Source organism: Chroicocephalus ridibundus, chromosome 5 (genome assembly GCF_963924245.1).
Source record: "Chroicocephalus ridibundus chromosome 5, bChrRid1.1, whole genome shotgun sequence".
Taxonomy (NCBI): domain Eukaryota; kingdom Metazoa; phylum Chordata; class Aves; order Charadriiformes; family Laridae; genus Chroicocephalus; species Chroicocephalus ridibundus.
This window is the reverse complement of record NC_086288.1, coordinates 41,710,054-41,730,091: the sequence shown is the minus strand read 5'-3', so window position 1 is coordinate 41,730,091 and position 20,038 is coordinate 41,710,054. Positions and strand designations below refer to the sequence as shown.

The 20,038-nt window shown below is 38.6% G+C and overlaps 1 protein-coding gene across 4 annotated transcripts in view; it reads right to left on the bottom strand.

Annotated features, from left to right (window-relative positions):
• Nucleotides 1-852: 852 nt before the first annotated feature.
• The window catches only part of CLCN3 (chloride voltage-gated channel 3), a 72,735-nt gene continuing 53,549 nt past the window's right edge, over nucleotides 853-20,038 (bottom strand). For 2 of the 4 annotated variants that reach the window (XM_063336308.1, XM_063336309.1), the window contains 7 exons: nucleotides 18,075-18,155; nucleotides 16,274-16,819; nucleotides 12,033-12,219; nucleotides 10,269-10,667; nucleotides 8,004-8,220; nucleotides 5,609-5,684; nucleotides 853-3,948 (listed from right to left, as the gene is read on the bottom strand). In XM_063336308.1, the coding sequence (XP_063192378.1) occupies nucleotides 3,790-3,948; nucleotides 5,609-5,684; nucleotides 8,004-8,220; nucleotides 10,269-10,667; nucleotides 12,033-12,219; nucleotides 16,274-16,819; nucleotides 18,075-18,155 (1,665 nt within the window). In that variant the 3' untranslated portion in view covers nucleotides 853-3,789. The remainder of the gene's footprint in view (nucleotides 3,949-5,608; nucleotides 5,685-8,003; nucleotides 8,221-10,268; nucleotides 10,668-12,032; nucleotides 12,220-16,273; nucleotides 16,820-18,074; nucleotides 18,156-20,038) is intronic. The other 2 variants (XM_063336310.1, XM_063336311.1) reach the window with 1 other exon arrangement.

Sequence of the window (20,038 nt, the reverse complement as noted above, 5' to 3'; positions counted from 1 at the left end):
AGTCTTTAAACCAAAAAGGTGTTTTCAGTGGTGAGAATCACATGCCCCATCTACTTTTGTAAATTTGACACCACCCCTTTCACTCGGCATATAAATGTTCCATTGAGTCAAGCATAAGCACAAGCATTCAGGGACTTTTTAATGGGACCAGAATTTTGTATGTTATACATAAAGAGATACTTTCTTGAAAATTCAGTCTCATTTATGTCCCTCTTACTTCTCAGGTTCCAAGAAGAGACCTTCATAGTAAGGCCCTGTAAATCATATAAGTAACAAAGCATTTACCTTTCACACTGTTACTTAAATATGAACTTAAATGTGTGAAAATAGGGACCTTAAGTATGGATTTCCCAGTCTTGCCTATTAACCTCTAATTGAGAAGGAAAACTCTTACACCTATTGAAAAAATACTGAAGTGTGGTACAGCATTAATATACATCACCAACAGGTGTCTAACCAGTTGTTTTTTTTTTTCCCAAACCAGAGGGACTAAAAATCTACTGTGTAGAAACTACATAATCCTGGCTTTCAAACAGCAAAAGCATCATCCACTTTTAACCCTCTTAAATCAGGGAGCCAACTATTCTATAATCATATAACTAAATTTTTAAAAGCTCTGTTTTGGAAAAAAAATAACCAAACCACTGGGTTGATTTGGCTACTGCTTTGTAGCCAAATACTAGGCCATACAAAGACTGCGTCTCCTTATCAACTTCATTCTTTTCTTTGGTACTTGCTTACTTGTCCCGTATGTAAAGTTCTTAGCTGTTGATTTTCTCTCAGGGAAAATAAATACAAAACCGAACACAAATATTGTTTGTGAAAACAATGAGAAAACATGACAGAACAATAAATGGTCATACAGAAGTTTTTAATGTTTGATTAAATCATCACAGTAATCAGAATTTTTACTGTAATGATATGCAGCTCTACCACACTATTATAAATAAAAACATTAAGATCAATATTAAATACAGCTCTAGGCAACATCACAGATTAACAAAGAAGGCATTCTTCATGAACCAGTAACTGAATGGCCTGAAAAAAAAAATGCTGACACTTCCCCCTCCCATCCACCACATTTTTTTATTTTATTTTTTTCAAATTAGTAACTCGAGTAAGGCGCTGGAAGTTTTACATTAGAAAATTTTTGTTGCACAGCAGAGGCACACGTACTTCGTTATCAGAACCTCTAACGTATGTTTGTCAGAAGACATTTTAAATGTCAACAGGGAAAGCTTAGCAGGTAAGAGGAGCAACAGAGATGCACAATTTATATGCAATGCTCAGGATCCATACTGGGTTAAAGCAATTTTTATATGTGTAGTGTGTTTCTATTCTTCCACTGTAAAAAAAATAAATAAATTAGACAATGGAAATTGGCATCACAGACAACTTCCAGAGCTGCCTTCTATAAATGGGCCAAATTCTGCTCTTTGTGAAGCTGCTTCTGTAAAGTTTTTTCCAGGCCCATGCAGTGCAGCAGAACAAGCTTTGAACCACTAGCACCGACTTCTTGGGGAAGAATACAGGTAGTTGCTGCAATGCTCCCGTTTTAACACAGCCCCATTCCCTGTTTCACTTCCAAACCCGTTTTAATACAGGGGCTGCTCACCATGAACCCACTGGCACATTTTGCTTTCTACTGGTTCCAGTTGCTGCCAGAGATGAGATGATGAGATGTAGATGGCAGTTTTATACTCGGAAAAACTGGTGAAAATTCAGCGGAGCACTTAAGCACAGGCATTATTTTGGAGCTTGCCAAAAGTACCAGAATTTTGTTTCAGTATGTTAATGTACTTAAAATAAAACCATACAGAGTACTTTGCGAATAAAGACGTTTGAGGTAACTGTGATGAATGCCTTAGAGATACCTAGGATTAGTAATTTCGACTTTCACCATTTATATTATTAAAATCATAGAATGTGTTGGGTTGGAAGGGACCTTTAAAGGTCATCTAGTCCAAGCCCCTGTAGTAAGGAGGGACATCTTTAACTAGACCAGATTGGTCACAGCCTTATCAAGTCTTTAAGGCGTAATTGTTAAAAGAAGGAAATTTTATCTACCTCCCTGTTATAAAGTATGATTTTTGTCAGCCCGATTCCTTAATTTTTTTCCTCCCACCTTCGTGTGTATAGCATATTGCCTTTTTTCCTCTGCACGTGTTTGTGGTGGCTTGATAAAATGGCTAGGAAACAAAATAATCCAGTGACAGGCAAGAAAAAAAGTAAAGAAGTTGGGGATCTGTCAGTTCACCTGCTAGTCTGGGTGTTGCTGCTGAATTTTCAAGTCCTGCCAAAGTTTCAAGTACTGGATTCAATTCTGCCCTGCTGCACATCTTCTGTGGCTACATATATATACTTGAAAAGAAAAAAAAGAAAAGTCAAAAGCAATCTAGTAATTATAGTTGCTTTCTTACTATTATTTTTTAAACCCTGCAGTTTTCTAAAATGAAATTTTGCTATTACTGTTCCAGTTATCTGCTAGGAAAGGAAAAAGGGAATCTCAAGGTAACGGCAGTGAAAGTTAGATTTGAAAATGATCTTATATGCATGTTGGATCATAAAGAAACCATTTTGTTTATACCCTTCATCTAGTTGTAAACATTTGCTAATCCTCCATTACTTGCAGAGGATTATGAATTATTCTATAAAATCACATTAAAAAGGTAATTAGTTATGTGAGATAGTAACTGATTCATATTTAATAGATTTTTTTTTTTTAAATCCATACAAATATAAATAAAGAATGGTAAAACTTCAAGAAAAATAATATACATTTAGTGCAAGTTATGAGTTACATTTCTTCCTACCATGTCAGCAGTGGAACATCTCTTGTGGAGAAGAAAAAAAATAAAAATGACCGCTGTCAAATTTTACAAGGGGGGAAAAAGATCTCCAGTGTTGTAGCATGCAATTTTTACCAGATACACGTATACAGAATTGTTCCAGCTCTTAACTAGTAGAATAGCAGTATTTTTCCTTATACTGCACAACATTGGTATATATCATAGTGTTTTCAATAATACAAAAATTGCATAAGACCAGGTCACATTATTGATAATTTCTGCAGCAAAAACAGTATTTTCCTTTGAAACGCTAGTTTCAGCCGGTTTTCTTTTTTCTCGTATCACGACAGCACGTGCGGTGAGAGAAGTCTTGCAAGGTATTACCTGTTCAATCTGTTTTTGTCGCAGTGGATCTGTACGGCCCCAAGCATTTTGTGATGTACAAACTTACACGTTTAATGGCACAAGAAAAACCTCCCTTCTTGTGATCGAACCTCAGTAACTCACAGTACATCTCAATATGAGAAACAACTGCTTCAAAAGGGCACACCAATTTTAAAGAGGCTTTGTTACGGCTCAGGAGAGAGAGAAATAAAGCTCTTCTGGAATGTAGAAAGGTGACGCGTAATAATTAATACGTTTCATGAGTTAACACAACAGTTTTCCATGGTAAAAAGGGCAAGACCTTTCAGTCTCCGTAAGATGGCTCAATTCAGAGTGATCCCTCCAGAAACAGGGACTAATACCGCATCTCTTCAATGCTGAAGTACCAGGCTGGGGCTGGAGAATTGTGCCACCCGGCAGGGCTCACCCACTGCACTATCATGGCAGACCTGACGTCTCGGGACGCATCCAGTGCAGGACAGCGGCTCCTCTCCCTTCCCACGCTCCCATCAGCTTCCTCCTCGCCACATACTCCCCCAGACCAACTCCCGATTTCCAGCAGCACTGTCACGCAAAAACCCAGCTCTCGGCTCTGATTTTAGAAGTGTTCCCCAGACTAAAGTGTTGTGCTATTCAACAAATGAACCTCCTCTTCCGCTTCCTCTCTCTCCTCAGCTATGGGTTTCAGTTGAACATTATTGAGGCGGGGTCTTGGTTTGCCGTCTGGGCCATATGACGGAGGATATCTTTTTTTGTTATAATGCCAAGGAGGCGCCTGGAAAGGATAAATGGAAGATCGATATTAATCCAAGCGGGAAAACAATAAAGCGGAACAAATCTGTAGCCAAGTCCTTTTTGTTGACAGGAATAGAGCAAAAGTAAACAGCCCGATTTTCTTATTTAAACAAAAACATTTTATTCATCAAAATATTGAGGAACCACCCGTTTGTTAAAAGACAGCAATGCTGAGACACCGTATCAGATGGTCTCCGACAGCTGTGATCCATTTTAATGAAATACAAGTAATACAAGTAGAGCCCATGACAATTTTTATTTAACTTTTTGTTTCTACAAAAATGAAATTTTGATTAGCGTATGCCAACAAAAAAGTAACAAAGAGGGACAAAGAAAAAAGAGGTATGAAAAAGAAGTGATATTGATCCCATTTCATAAGGGAAGCATGATCGCACCTAGCCATCAGAAGTGACGTACTGCCTGATGGCCCAAAATCCCAATAGCAAAATCAAACTCCCCTCCGTTTTTAAATCGTAAGGATCCTTCCAGTCTGACGCACTGGCTCAGGCTGAATGTATTCATAGGAGCACACTGTATTGGCCATGAAACTTTTGTAAAATAAACAATAGTTAACTAGGTTTGGGAGTTCACAGCTTTAGAAAATAAATGGTGAATAACAGAAGAAAATTGTCATTTTCCAATTTAGATACTGTGCTCTTACGACAGCATCTTCATGGCTTTTAAAATTGTAACTCTGCGAAATATCAAAAAGGATGAGACTGTCCGAAAGGATAATATCACAGGAGAAGCAAAGAGCAGAATGAATGAGCTGCTGCCCTTGTTATTCTGGTTAGTACATTTTGTTTTGTCTTATTAAAGGACGCATGAAATACTTGTGAAATATTAGCATAAAATGAGAACATAATTAGCATGTTTTGCACATAAGCAGCTAAACCTGGTGGGTATATTTAGTAGAGATGTAACTAGCAACCCATGTCCAAATTAAGGCAAAGTCTACCATCTAATCTAAGGTTAGTTCACAACATCATGGTTAAAACAGTATCTAGATTCTGAAGGCAATAGTCAACACAGCAGCCTGCCACTTAGTGGCTTAGGATATCACCGAACGTTTTATAAAGGCGTACATTAATTGCTGTGGGTAACAACAACAGAATCACAGGACTTTACTAAAAGTAAGAGTACTTTTTAAAAATCACGTCGATAAAGGGGGATTACAGGGAAGATCTAATGCTGCAATACATTAAAAACACGCTTGACTTTGCTTCTCAGCAGACGTGATACTTTGCTATTTAACAGCTATTTAAAGCTGTCAAGGTCAGAAAAAGAAACTGGCATATAAGAAAATTTGAATTTGCATTAGGCAAGGAAAACATATTCCTAGCTGTGTGCTTTCCCACCCGGGGAAAGCAGCAGATCAACTAGACGGATCTATGTGATCCCAAGAACAAAAATATCAGAAAGTCTATTGTTTACTTTCCTTTAATGTTGTGACTAACAGCATGTCCGTATCAACAGCTTAATTTCTACAAAAGGATTTTGCACATATTGTTTTATGGTTTAATACAATTTTTTAGCACAAGATGGTTTCATTGTTGTCACAAAAGCCCTGAACAGTTCACAAGTTTCATGCTTCCTGACTTCTAATGTGTCTAATTATGAGATCTGATATATCTAATCACCAAGGGTTCGACGTGCTGCTTTAGTTGCTCGAGATGCTCTAATATGTTCTTCTTTGTGATGATCCCCAAGACAATCCTGAAACAGATCATGTTATGCTAATAACTGTGTGTGAAATCAAATAAAAAAGTTCTAATCATAACGAAAAAGGATTAGAGTAGAGCAAAACTTAAAAAAAAAAAAAAAAAGAAAAAAAAAGAATGGTTGCAGGAAAGCTAATGAGATAATTAAATGAAAAATGATTTGAAAGTCAGTACCCTTTCCCAGACATTGCCTTTTTTCTTTTTCTCCGAAAATTCTGAACACAATTGGATCTTCAACCACCCCAGAGCAGCATGCTTCTCATATCAAGTACAGGTCAGGGAAGCGTTCTTCATCCCTTCTCCCCAAATTCACATCTCTTCAGGTTTTAGAGGCACTGAAGCTAAAATCTATTTCATTTCCTTTGTTTAATAGTTATTTCTCCTCACACATACAGATAATTAGTCACATTTTAACAAGCCACAGTAGATGAACAAAGTAGTAACTGTGTGAAGTCATAGCAATTGAGGTGTGAAGCTGCACTATGACACAGGGTTATCTGCTGTCCCTAGAAACAGACAAATTCAGGCAAATTTCTCATTCATGACAGTATAAACCAAGAGCAACTCCTTGGAATGGATATTGTGGTTCAAATCAGGAAAAGTGAGGCTCAGTCTTTATATATCTCTATGTTTGTCATCAGCACCAATTTCTGCACAGTTCCTATTCCAATCTGGACTGGAACCAGTAAGTTGATGTGTGTCTCTATGTGGGTATATTCAATTTGCAGGAAATTTGCCAAAGTAGAGAGTAGTCCTTGCTGTCCACGTGGCTGTACGCCACGGCTAAATACTGCTAGTCCTAGTATTTACCATCTGATCTGGTTGTAATGGACAGCGTGCTCATGGAATATCACAAGTCTGTAAATTGAAGCAGGACAACAAATATGAATGTCTGAAAGCAGCAAATTATTAAAGCCATCCATACGTGCTGCTACTTTATCATAAAATAGTTAAAAAATTATAGGACAGTTTTACATAGCTTTGCGTGATTAAAGCTTTCTTTAGAGGCAGTTTTAACATCAATGTCAATGTTTGAGCACTCAGCCCCAACAGAAACTAAGAAACCCCCCCATCATAATAAATATTCTCCCTTGAAGTTTTATCAATTCAAATTTCCCCCCACAAAACAAGAATAATTGCATGCCTGCACTGACTTCTAAGTGACATCCTTTCCCGATCAGAGAAAGGTTTTTGAAGTCATTTATGCTTCTGAAAACATGTATTTGCCATTCAATACGGGGGGGGGGGGGGAAGCGGATCATTTAAAATAAATTTGTTTTAAAATATATTTGAAAAAATAAACTTGGAAACCAATGCAATATTTAAATATTTGCTACTTATAGCAGCAGTCCTTTTGCCCACAGCAAAACAAAGAAAGTCCCACCCATATTTCAAGTTTCTTGGGTTTTGACCCGTGGACATCGATCCTAAATAAAGTGGATTAGCAGACAATGTTTCACTCCCCAGGTGCCTTAAAAGACATGCTAAAGAGAAAGCAAGATACTATGGTAGGAGCTGCAATGTTGTGTGTCAAGTGCTAAACACAAGAGATACAGGAAAGCAGAATGTTAAAGGAGCAGCTACGCAGAAAAAAGATCATGTAAAAAAAAAAATGAATAGTTTAGATAAGAGGCAATTATAATGAACAGTTATGTTTCCATGCCTAGGGCTGATTTATTTACCTATAGTCTCATTCTAAATCTTAGAATTACTTTCTCAAAATATTTTGAAATGTAGAAACAAAAGTTGCAGATTGAAGTTTCAGAACTAGTAGCAGTTATTTAGTTGTTAGTATTGCAGAAACAAGAGCTTGGCGACAATTCTCATCACTAAACTCCAGAAGAGGAGATACTGACTGCATCATTTTCTCCCTTACTTTTTATGAACCCAGGTATTTGTAGATGTTCAAGAGCTGATACATTGCACATTGCCAGAACATACATATATAAGAATGAGGAAATACAGGCCTTGGACTGTGCACCACACAAGACTAAATTTCTATGAGACAAGTTGTGTCTCCTCCACATGCAAGTTGCACACACAAAACTTGCTGAATGAGAGCTACTTTTTAACAGAACATCTTAAAATGCCTGAAATCACCTGATCGCTTACTTAGAATACAAGGGAGGAGTAAGAATTTAAGAGGTGCCACAGCACAGCACTTTCTTAACAGTTAGGGTCCTCATTTGCAGCGCCAAACTTATGGGTTCAAATACCATGATCCTGGAACACATCCTGGTTCAAATACTCTGATCCTGGAAGTAAAAATTACTGTGTCTAACAAAACAGACAGCATTGCTGCCACTTTACTCACCCGTTGTGTGTTACAAGGCACTGCCTCAGACCCAGCTTCCGGAAAATATCCACCACTATTTCCATTGGTGTGTGGTCTGTCACGGTGAAAGGGCTCATATCAAGTATGCTTCTAAGCTTCAGAGGTCGAGGGCTTTCGGCTGGAAGCGACGGGGTGTGCTGGGCAAAACAGACCCTGGAACTGCCAACAATCCCCTCCTGCTTCTTTCTAGCACTTTCTTTAAGAAAAAGAGGGGAGGGGGGGAAACAGCAGAGGAGGAAGAATTTACATTCTTGGAGTAAGACAATTTAGTGCACAGACAGATCGATCAACACCACCAGACTCTGATGTTACTCTCCAGATGCTGATATTCTGATCCATGCTATTTTGATGTGTTTCCACAGCCACTGCTTTATCCCATTTGTGCAGAAATCACAAAACCCATCTACCATACAGCTTTAGCCGTTCTTCAGATACTACCTTTCTCACTCCAGTAAATAAGTTTTATTTGCAATAAAGAGGTGGAAAGACTTAAAAAAATAACACACAGGAAGCAGACAGATGGCTGCTGAAGAAACTATCAAGGGAAAAGCCAGTCTCAATTGACAGCTGCCCTGTCATGATTCCAATGGCTGTAATTACCGTTGGTTTGAAACGAAAGACCTCATTTTCTGATCACTCTGAAAATCTTGTCTTCTTGTTTGTAATGAATTTATTTAGCTTTTTGTGAAGTGGATTCTCTTCCTTTTCATTTCCTCATCACCTTGGTGACAACAGCATCCCCCCTGTAGCCTGAACTACTTCACACAAGGACTCTCGAGGCAGCCAAAATCCAAGACAGAGCAACTTGCACTGTGCAATTTCACAGAATGGTCTGGGTTGGAAGGGACCTTAAAGATCATCTGATTCCAACCCCCCTGCCATGGGACACCTCCCACTAGACCAGGCTGCTCAAAGCCCCATCCAGCCTGGCCTTGAACACTTCCAGGGATGGGGCATCCACAGCTTCCCTGGGCAACCTGTTCCAGTGCCTCACCACCCTCAGAGTGAAGAGTTTCCTCCTAATATCTCATCTAAATCTCCTCTCTTTCAGTTTAAAACCGTTACCCCTTGTCCTATCACTACGCTTCTGAGTCCCTTCCCAGCTTTCCTGTAGGCTCCCGTTAGGTACTGGAAGGCTGCTATAAGGTCTCAGCAGCTGAAATGAGTCTTACCTGTGAAAGTGTATTATTAGAAGAATGTTCCAGTATTCCCTTGTTCACTTTTAAGTAAATGCAAACTTAAACCAGTAAGGTGTCTATAATAATTTCCTAGTTTTGGACATTCCTACACATCCTACGTAGCGTAATACCAGAGAGTGTGCACAGTATCAAGACCACAGGCAAAAGTTTTACTGAAGTAAACAGTGTTGTGTTCACAAAACATTTTTTTTAAAAAAGTTGCAGGAGACTTTTGTGGCTCTTTCTCCAGTGTCTTTGTTAAAGAGATGCTTGTCAATATACAATCTTATGAATTATGGGGGGGGGGGAAGTACTTTAAGATGCAACCTCCATCACTGATTTCATGCACCAACTATTACGATTTTGTAACATTTTCTTACATAACAATGATTTTTTCCCCTTTGGTTATGATAGTATCCTCAAAATCCAGATAATTTTTCTTGCCAGTGCACAAAGTACTAGTATCACACAAGTCCTAATGCTCACCCAGAGAAAGAGGGCCCAAAGAGAGCTCGTGTGCTCATGTGCCCAGGGCCAAATTTCCCATTACACAAATAAACTGAAAAACAGAAACCTAAAATAATTAATATTTCGCTTATCTCTCCATAATACAATCTTAGTTGTTATAAAACAGTAAATAACACTGTCAGAGAGAAGTACGATACACATTTAAATTTAAAAATTACTTGGACAGTATTTCTCTCAGAATCCTGCTGTTCTATAATAAGAATTACTCAATTTTAAAGAAGAATGTTAGTGTAGTGTCACTTGAGAAAAAGAGATACTAGCAAAAGCCTCAAAACAAACAGAAATACCGACGAGATGATGTTTTGGCCTATTTCAGTGTTACAACTTTTGTTTTTATGACAGAGACAAAGAGATTAACATTTCCTCCATTTCAGAGCCAGCTACTGAAGATAATCACATACTTCAATAAGGAACAGACAGCCCGTGCGAGGTATCTAAACCTGAAGTAAGTGTAGAAACACACAAAGTAAATTCTGTTTTAAGCTATAGAATCATTTAATTTGGCATATATAATCATGCAATACTGGAAGATAATTACCTATTGCAATAGTTAAATCTCTTCTTAGAGCAAAGCCCACGAGTCTCTGCGATTCTTTTGACATAATAACAGGAAAACCATTATAGCTGGTTTCGTTGATCAAGTTTTCTATGTCTTCAACTGTCATGTTATCCTGTGTCAGAACTGCTAAAGGTGGATCGCTTCTTCGAGGTCTCATAACATCAGCAGCCAGTGTTGTGTGAGTAAATTCTTCCTTTGCATCCAAGAAAGGATATCCGTTCAGTCGGATGTGCGCCTCGTAGATGCCTTCCCTACCAAAGGCATCTCCTACCCACTTACTGGTCATCACTGCAGCCATTAGGGGCACAATATATTCCAGCCCTCCTGTTAGCTCAAAGACAATAACTACCAGGGACACAGTCATCCTTGTCACACCACCTGCAAGAAAAATGGTAGCCAGTAACACTCTAGTATCAGATAATAATGAGTTTAGAATATCCTGCCTTCCTGTTGAGAGCTACAAATATAACTTTGTCATTAAAGGTCCTCTGACAAACATCATTCTGTATAATACAAACAGAAGCAGACAGGAAAAATGAACATGAAACTTCCAGAAGTAAAAAAACAGAGCTTTAGGGAAAATTTCTAGAAAGTGAGATAATAAAGGGATTTGAAAAATATGTGCCGTTATTTCATGTAAACTAAAAATAAACTATGTTTTTCTCCACACCACACCTAGGTTAAAAATACTGTGAAATGCAAGGAAATACAGTAAGATAAGAATGTGGAAAAAGAATGGAAGCAATGCAGGGAAGTCACAGGTAGCAATTCAACAGCTTTGTTGTCCAAAGGATTAGGAACTTATTGCCGTTGCTGAATCATAAAAGCTAAAGAGAATCCTGAGCTGATGAAAAGAAATCTCTTTCTTGGACAACAGGAGAAGACAGGGATTACATTTCTCTTTTGTTAGTACTCAAGATGTTTTTTCTACCGAGGTTTCTGATGCTGCATCTTCATTCAATAAAAGAATATGATATCTCTTCCAATGCATTCAAAAGTGATTCAAGTTGAACTATTAAAAAACAAAACATTCTCTCCAAAACCTAAATTTGTACCACTAAGTTATTTGATCGATCAAATGCACTTTTCCTTAAGGAAAAGGTCTACTTTTTGCAGGATCTGTAGTAATAGCTTTTAAGTTTGATTTCTACGGCGATGAAGGTATAAGCTAGGGCAAGACAAGGCCTTCAAAAAACCTTTCCTAGTTTAGGTGCCCAACTTAAGCCTCTCTCCATGAAGCTGATTTTCAACAGTTTGTAAATCAGACTTGTCGAAAGTACCTCAAGCCGGACTCCCCAAATCATCAGACACTTATGAAATTTTTGTTTGGATTATGAATTTCAAGAATGCTTTTTGCAATTCATGTAGACGTGACAGCTGATCACATCACCTCCTTGTAGTAATTTCAACGGTACTTGACTCTGCAAATCCTCTACTTCATACACTTCAAGAATCTGATTTTTCTGACTGATGTACTAATGACACCTCTTGATACCAAAAAAAGAAAGCAAACACTCTTATTTAAATTCTTCTTTTTCTCATCATATAGTCAATTTAAATTTCATGTTATTCCTCAGTCACAAGGATTGTAGAGATGTGAATGTATTATTCTGAAGAGAGAGAAGTCCATGTAAAAAACGTGTTCCAAAACTGCACACATTTCTATCTCCCTTTATCTTTAATCATTAGTTTGGAAACATATAATAAATCAGGTACTTATTTACTTTGGTATACTTTAGTTACCTAAGCATGCAGCAGCACCAACCATGGCATAAAGACCAGGTGTAATACAGTCAGCTCCAACTTCACACCACTCCTTGAAAATGAACCAGTCATGATGGTAGTAGGCCAGCTGCTCCACTGCGATTCCTACGATCCTTCCTGCTATTGCTCCAATTGCCATACTGGGTATGAACAACCCAGATGGAACCTGCAACAAAAACAAAATGCCGATGGGAACATACCTGATGCATAGTTTTGTAAGTAATCTTTTCTTTTTCTTTTTTTTGCCAAAAGTGATGCAAATGCTCAAATTGTCACGTTAAAAACATGTAAGTTGACATTGCAAGGTTAGTGAAACTTAGCACTATGCCATTGATATCTCTGATCAACCTGGTTGGCTGAATCCATTTTATGAGCGCGCTTATTTATATTTTAGTGTATTTAAGAGCAAATCTATCACCAATACAGGACCACAACCTAGATTCTCAGTTCCAACAGCACGATTCCTACCATCTGTGTGTCCAGTCTAAGCTGTGCTACTAGTACTGAGAAGTCTTCCGTACTATTTCTCATCTCCCCTACTACTTCATGTTCCCCTGAGTCAACGCTCACTAAACAAGCTTTGCATAGAGGACTGCCTTCCCAAACTGTTTCCTAATACTGCTATAAATTAGATGGCCAGCTAAACTGGTGATTTTTAAATGAGGCTTTGCTTATTATATTGCAGTTTCCAATCCAAAGGAGTGTATATAAAATGCCAAATACACTAAGAGAGAAGAAGACAGGACAACTCCCATTGCAAAAAGTAGGTAACACGTTACTATAAAAAAAGAAAAAAGTTCCTACTGCAATCTTAGTTATTTAAACTGTTTTTCTGTTATTAACTAAAACCTGAAAAGGCCACACAGCCTTGTCATACCCACATGGCTTAGTAAAATATTATTGCAAGTCTTGCTTTTATGAGCGGCTTCATAAGGAGTGAGGGTTCATCTGAGGAGCTGCTGTTGTGTATCTTCTCTCCTCCTTAGGAAGCTAATCTTCTTTCCAAAAAACATACTGGCATCTAAACGTCTCATTAAGCTGCAAATGCCCGCTGCTTCTCCTCACAGCAGTTGTTCATATCAAAAATATTTTCAGCTGTGACTGAGGTAGAGATCTGACTACAAATAAGTAGTAGAATTTTTACTTTTTGTCTAAATGCACCTAAACCCATCTTGTCAAAATAACTTCATTAAAAACTTGCACTCCTCGTGTAACAGGACACATGATTTCATTTTTTTCCACTGTACAGCTGTGAAATGTAAGTACCGTGCAATAACAAACTATTGATTTTGCCATGGAATCCAATGTCTGGTGCAGAACTGTATTTTAGAATCTATTATTATTATTATACTGCCAATATATATGGTTGCAAAGATGATTTCTAAGAGACAAATCAAGGACAAAAAAAACATAGCAAACTTTGTGTTTGAAAGCCGGCAGCATAGGTTTTTGGGAAAAAGTTCAATAATCCTTTACTCCCATCCTGAATTACCTAATATTTCAGTGTTGACAGATTCAGTGCTATCATTTTAGTGTGATATCCAAATTGTGCGTTTATACCACTATTGTTATTTCGCACAATTAATCATGCATCTAAACCCCTTTCTAACTATTAAAATCCAGGTTTTTTCCTGAATGAAATTCTTTCTCGGTGAACTGTTCAATAGCACCCTGAAAAAAATAACATTTTGGATATAAAAGTAATTGTATACATCTTTGAAACTGCCTCAGTCTAGTCTGCTACAGCAGTATGCCACAGAAATTCGGTCTCCACATGGAAATTACATCCAAATGGTTTCTGGTTCTTTGTTAATGTAACATTTTTATGCATCTAGCTCCTTCTCTTTCCATCACATGTGGATAATGGTTACAAGTCTAACTGTAATTATGATTTTACAGCTGCATTTGTTAGCATAAGCCTCTGAATCATGACACACAAAGTGGAGAGGAACCTTCACTGAGAAGGAACAAGGAAAAAAAGTTAGGTTCTACCTTGTCTCAGCTTTCTTCTCCAGTGCATGCCAGCCTAACTCAAGGTACACTACAGAGGAAATGATTAGTTTTGTGGCACATGTATCATCTTTGAAACAAGCAAGGAATCAGGATATGGGTGCAACTTTCTGCTGCTTTGGTAGTGCAGTTCCATACCAGCCAGGTTCCGAGGCAAAGCTGTAATCCCACCCCAACTGATGATCATCAGCATTTAGACACAGAAACGAGTCTACTGATAATAAGCAGTACAGTGTATGTACAAAAGCCTGAAAGAAAAAAAAAAAAAAGGAAAGAAAAAAAACACCAAAAAAACCCCAAAACCCCAAATCAGTGCCGTATCAGCTTCTTGGTGATCTTTGTTCCTGGCAGTAAGAGCAGCAGAAATCAGCATGCCCAACAGGCAGCAATAGTTCCTGAGGGACAGACGTGTGTCTGCACATGGCTACAGCTCCAGGAACAGACCTGGAGCGCCCACAGCATCCTTAATAATGACTTAAATGACAAAGTAGTCTTTTTTTGTTTGTTTAATTTTGAATTTTCTCCTCCTTTCATGGAAAAAAAAAGCAGCTTAAAATGCGAATAAACATCCCCTTCTCCAGATACTGGCTGACATTCTAACCAGCTGCATGCTTTCAAGCTTGAGAAATGGATGTAGCACAGCCCCGTTAATGACAGCAGCATGGCTCTGCCTACTGACAAAGTGATAAGTGTATTCTTACAACTTCACAAAAATATTTCCACCAAATTGCAGGTGCTGAAGTTATGAGAAAATGAACCAAACCCAAATGAAATGTAAACTCTACACTTCTGTAATCTAGTGAATTCTGACATGAAGTGTGATCCTGTGGTGACAATCCCATGAGAAAGAGGCAGATGCACAGAACGCATGAATGGTAGGGAATGTTATAATGCTTAGAAGGGCAGGGCCATAGTTATAAGTGAACTACAATAAGTAAATACAGCACATTGGAGTGGTCATGTTATACAATAATGCCTTGAAATTTTGACCTATGGAAGACTAGCATTTAAAATACACACAACAGATTTCTCTTACCCATCAACCAATCTATGGAAAATACCTTCAAACAACAGATGGCAACATCTTCTAAAATATCAACACATGAGAAACATGAAATGATACTGTTCTATCAATTACAGAATGACAGAATGGCTGAGGTTGGACTTGACCACTCCAGATTGTTTAGTGCAACATCACTGCTCAAGCAGGGTCAACAACAGCGGGTTGCCCAGGACTGCATCCAGTCAGGTTTTGAGTATCTCCAAGCATGGAGACTCCACAAGTTCTCTGGACAAACTTCCAGTGTTCAACTACCCTCACAGTAAGTTAAGTGTTTTCTTATGCATGCAGTTACATGGAACAGCACTGTAGACTGAGAAGTTAAAGCCAGTTTAGTGAAATCCTGTTTAGTGAAATCCTGTTTAGTGAACATTCTACAGTACTTTTGTGTTACATGTTTGATAACGATGTATTTGCAAAAAACTATGAAAGGAGGCTAATAAACCAGAAAATGACGAAGGCATGACAGTCACGTGTCATTCAGAAAACACCCACAGGTTGGAGAGAAGCTGAAGAGAGCTCCAAAACAGATTTTAAAAATGACCAGGAAAGACAAAAAATATGCTGCTCTGTAACAGAGAAGAAATTCCCATTCCAGTCGCATGAACAAAGCTCGCTTTCTAGTCATGACATGCAAGCCTGGAAATTTCAGGAAAGAAATCATCATCAGCTCCCTTTGACAGTCTGCAGTAATTACATTTATGTGCTAAATTTGGAGAGGGGATTAAAAATCCCACTACAAGTTGTTCAAGAGGTACAGTCTTTTCTTCTTCCTTGTAACAGGACTAGGGAACCCAAGTGGTTATGTTCAAACTCAGCTGAAATAAACTCTTGGAAATTTTAGAGAGTCATCCTTATTGCTGAATCAGGCCCATACAACCAACCATCCATCCACAGAGTTACTGTTCCCTATTAAATTTAGCACTTTTCTATTCAGCTGAAGAAAGGGCTACTCTGAATTTAATTAAACTTAATATTGTTTTCTACAAGACTTGCTTAATAATCAAGAGTAAAAAGACCTATTTTAAAATAACTACACATGGAAAAAAAAATTCTATAAACAAAGCTGCTAGCTTTGAGAGATGAAAAATGAGAAAGGCAATAATTAAATAATCACAGCAGATGACGCAGCCACTGCATTCACACTTACCTTGATACCAAAGGTGAAGACTGTCATGATTATTTTAAATATGAGCGCTAAACACAGCTGCCATATAGCTGAATAGACTCCAGTGCCTGCTGGACGGTCAGGAATATCATCTACTATTTTGCTCGCGTTCATATCATTTCTGTAGTCACAGAGGGAGGAGGATTCTAACGGCCCACAGTCCGTGAAGAGCTCTTTAATAAGCTCACTGGTGTTTAGCCTTGTATATGGGTTAGGAAATGCAATGACAGCTGTTATTGCTGCAACAATAATAACCTCCAGGACAGGATACTTCCCAAATTTCGTAGATTTGCGTCGACGACACCATGCGATGTTTGCTCGGATGAAAAACGCTCCCCAGAGCCCACCAAATACTCCCAGAAGAATAAAAGGAAGCAGTTCAAAAAGGTACCAAGGAGTGTGATACTCCACATAAAAAAGAACTAGGCGGCTATTACCAAAAGGATTGATGGACCTTAAAACAAATGCAGCTACTAACGCAGCAAAAAATGATCTCCATAAAGTCTTCAGTGGGAAATAGTAACTGACCTGCAAAAGGCAATACAAGAGAATCATTAGTGATTCAATTAAAAATACTAGAAAGACTGGTTTATGCACCTGTTACAGTGCTGCTCCTCACACGGTATATGCTAAAAAAAGTACTCTTAAGCTATCAGTATTATTTCTATCGCTTGGAGTACTGATGCACCAGCACATACTACGTTTTTACAAAGCTGTAAAACAATTCATACTTACATCAATTTTAAAGTCAATACTAAAGCAGTATTGACCATTTTAAGATTGTTAGGAAATAATGCATAGTAATTTATGTTTAAAAGCTTCTCTGTTTCCAAATCTCTCTTTCTAGTGTTCCTTAAAACCAGCCTGTGTACTAGCTGCTCTCTCAAATTGCCTGCTAACACTGTTTCTTCTCCATTCAGCCGACACTGAAAGGTTTCTGGCAGATGTGTTACTTTTATGTAGTATGACTAAAACATTAAAAAAAAACCAAACCACTCAAAGCAAAACATGCAATCTCATACTTCAGCTCTATGTAACTTCATTTGAATTTCAAAACAGTTTTCTTCTGAGCTTTTCTGGATATTTTTTTTTGCCACAAAAAAATTCCTCAAAATACCCTAATGATATAGCAAAATTATACATTAAATAATATTTTGCTTCCTTCTTTCAATTCAGAAAATTTTTAATTTTTAGTTTTCTTTAAAAATGCTAATGATCTAAATCACATTCTTACATAGTTTGAAAACAACTAATGAAAACTAATTTAATACAAAACATTTCTTGGAGAAGAGAGTTTGGTTGCCTTAGAGGTCAGTTTTATAGCATAATTTCCTTTTTAATAATTAACGTACTCAATTGTGTTTAGTATCTGAAGCTTTAAGAAAAGTAATGTTTAAAAACTTGCTTCACAAAACTATCAAATAGGTTTCTAAAGCCTCTTTCAAAATGAAAAAAGAAAGCCCGATTTATTTATTTTTTTTAGAATATGCTCCTAGAGTGAAACACTGCTGTATCTCTATCTGTATGTAAACTGTAATTATTAACTGACTCAGCCCTTCTCCAGAAAAATAGAATTGAGAATAAAGCAAAGCTGACATTCATCCAAAGAAAAGAAAAAATATCTTTAGGAGTTTGGTGGTAACAGGACTCTTGACTTGAAATGTGGGTCCAAAAATACTTTCCTTCTTAGGAAAAACTCTGCAGCTTAAAGGAATCTGAGATTATTCACGCTAAAAGACATATTTTTTTAGTATCTATCCTTCAGGGCTATCTCTTGACATACCTCCTCCAGACTAAAAAGGACTCCACCAATTGGGGCACCAAAAGCTACAGACACTCCTGCTGCTGAGGCAGCTGACAACACCTGGAAAAGAACAATGGTGAGGGGTTTTTTTTGCAGTCTGTGATATGCTTTAAACATAAAAAACAGAATCTCATCACAGTTATCAGTTTATTCTATGTTTCTATCAAGGACACACAGACTGGCTAACAGAAAAGCATCAAGTAAGTGTATCAGAATGCTCGTGAGATGTGGCCACAGCAGCCACCGACCAGGTACTAGCCATGATGAAGCCAAGGACGCTGCTCAAAGCCTCCCCGGCGAAGCACCCGGAGTCTACGCTTCAGTATCAAATGGCTGATATCTCCATTTTCAATAAATTGTAATAAGCTTTCTCTGTGCTAAAGCAGGAAATCCCACTGTGTCGTTAAGTCAAGCAAGCAGGGCAGGAGACCAGCTTGGCTGAACAGGGAACTCCTCGTGGAGTTCAAGAGCAAAAAGAAACTACGATCTCTGGAAGCAAATTCAGGCTTCGTAGGAAGACTACAGAGCTCCAGGAACATATGCAGGGAGAAGACACAAAAGACCAAAGCTCAATTAGAGCTGAAACTGGCCAGTGTTGTGTCAGGTAACAAGAGGGGCTTTTTGAAGTATGTTAATAGTAAGAGGAGATCTAAAGCAAACACTGGACCAATACTTACTGAAGATGGTCATATGACTAACAGGGATGAGGAAAAAGTGGAGGCATTCAGTGTGTTTTTTGCCTCAGTCTTTAATAATACCGACAGACATTGGGCTGCCCGGTCCTCTGAGTCAGAGGACTGGAACAGTGACTTTCCATTTATAGACACTGAAAGTGTACGGGACCCGCTGTATCAGCTGAATGCTCACAAGTCAATGGGGCCTGATGGGATTCATCCCAGAGTACTGAAGGACTGAGCGGATGATATGGCAGGACCCCTCTCGATCATCTACTAAAAGTCTTGGGAGTCTGGGGAGGTCCCTGCTGCCTGGATGCTAGCCAGTGTTATTCCAATTTACAAGAAGGGTGTGAGGGAAGACCCAGGAGCTATGGACCTGTTAGCCTAGCCTCAGTTCCTGGAAAAATTAGGGAGAAGATTATACTGAGTGCTGCTGAAGGGCATTTAAAAAATAATGCATTCATCAGGCACAGTCAACACAGGTTCACAAAAGGAAAGTCCTGTTCAACTAATTTGATATCCTTCTACGATAAGGTTGCCTGCCTAGTGGTTGAAGGGAAGGTGGTGGATGCAGTTTTTCTGGATTTTAGTAAGGCTTTTGATACTGTCCCTCAAAGCATCGTTCTGGACAAGTTGTTCAGCTGTGGGAGCATCATGTTCATGGTACACTGGGTGAAGAACTGGCTGAATGGCTCAAATGATTGTAGTGAATGGGACAACCTCTGGCTGGCAGCTGGTCACCAGAGGTGCCCCTAAGGGTTCAAATTCTAGGGCCAGTTCTGTTCAATATATTTATCAACGATCTGGATGCAGGAGTTGAATGCACCATTAGCAAGTTTGCTGATGATACCAAGTGGGAGGTGCTGTTGACGCTCTTGAGGGACAAGAGGCCTTGCAGAAGGATCTAGATAGATTGGAGCATTGGGCAATGATTAATGGGGTGAAATTTAACAAGTCAAAATGCTGGATTCTGCACCTAAGACGGAGTAATGCCAGACACAAGTATAAACTGGCAGAGGAGTGGCTGGAGAGCAGCCCTGCAAATGGGGATCTGGGGGTGCTGGCCGGCAGCAGGCTCAATACAAGTCAGCAGTGTGCCCTGGCAGCCAAGACAGCAAACCACACCCTGGGGCGCATCACACACAGCATCACCAGCCGGTCAAAATAGGTGATTATGCTGCTGCACTCAGCATTGGTGCAGCCTCATCTCAAGTACTGTGTGCAGTTCTGGGCCCCACAATTTAAGGAGAATGCGAAGGTACTTGA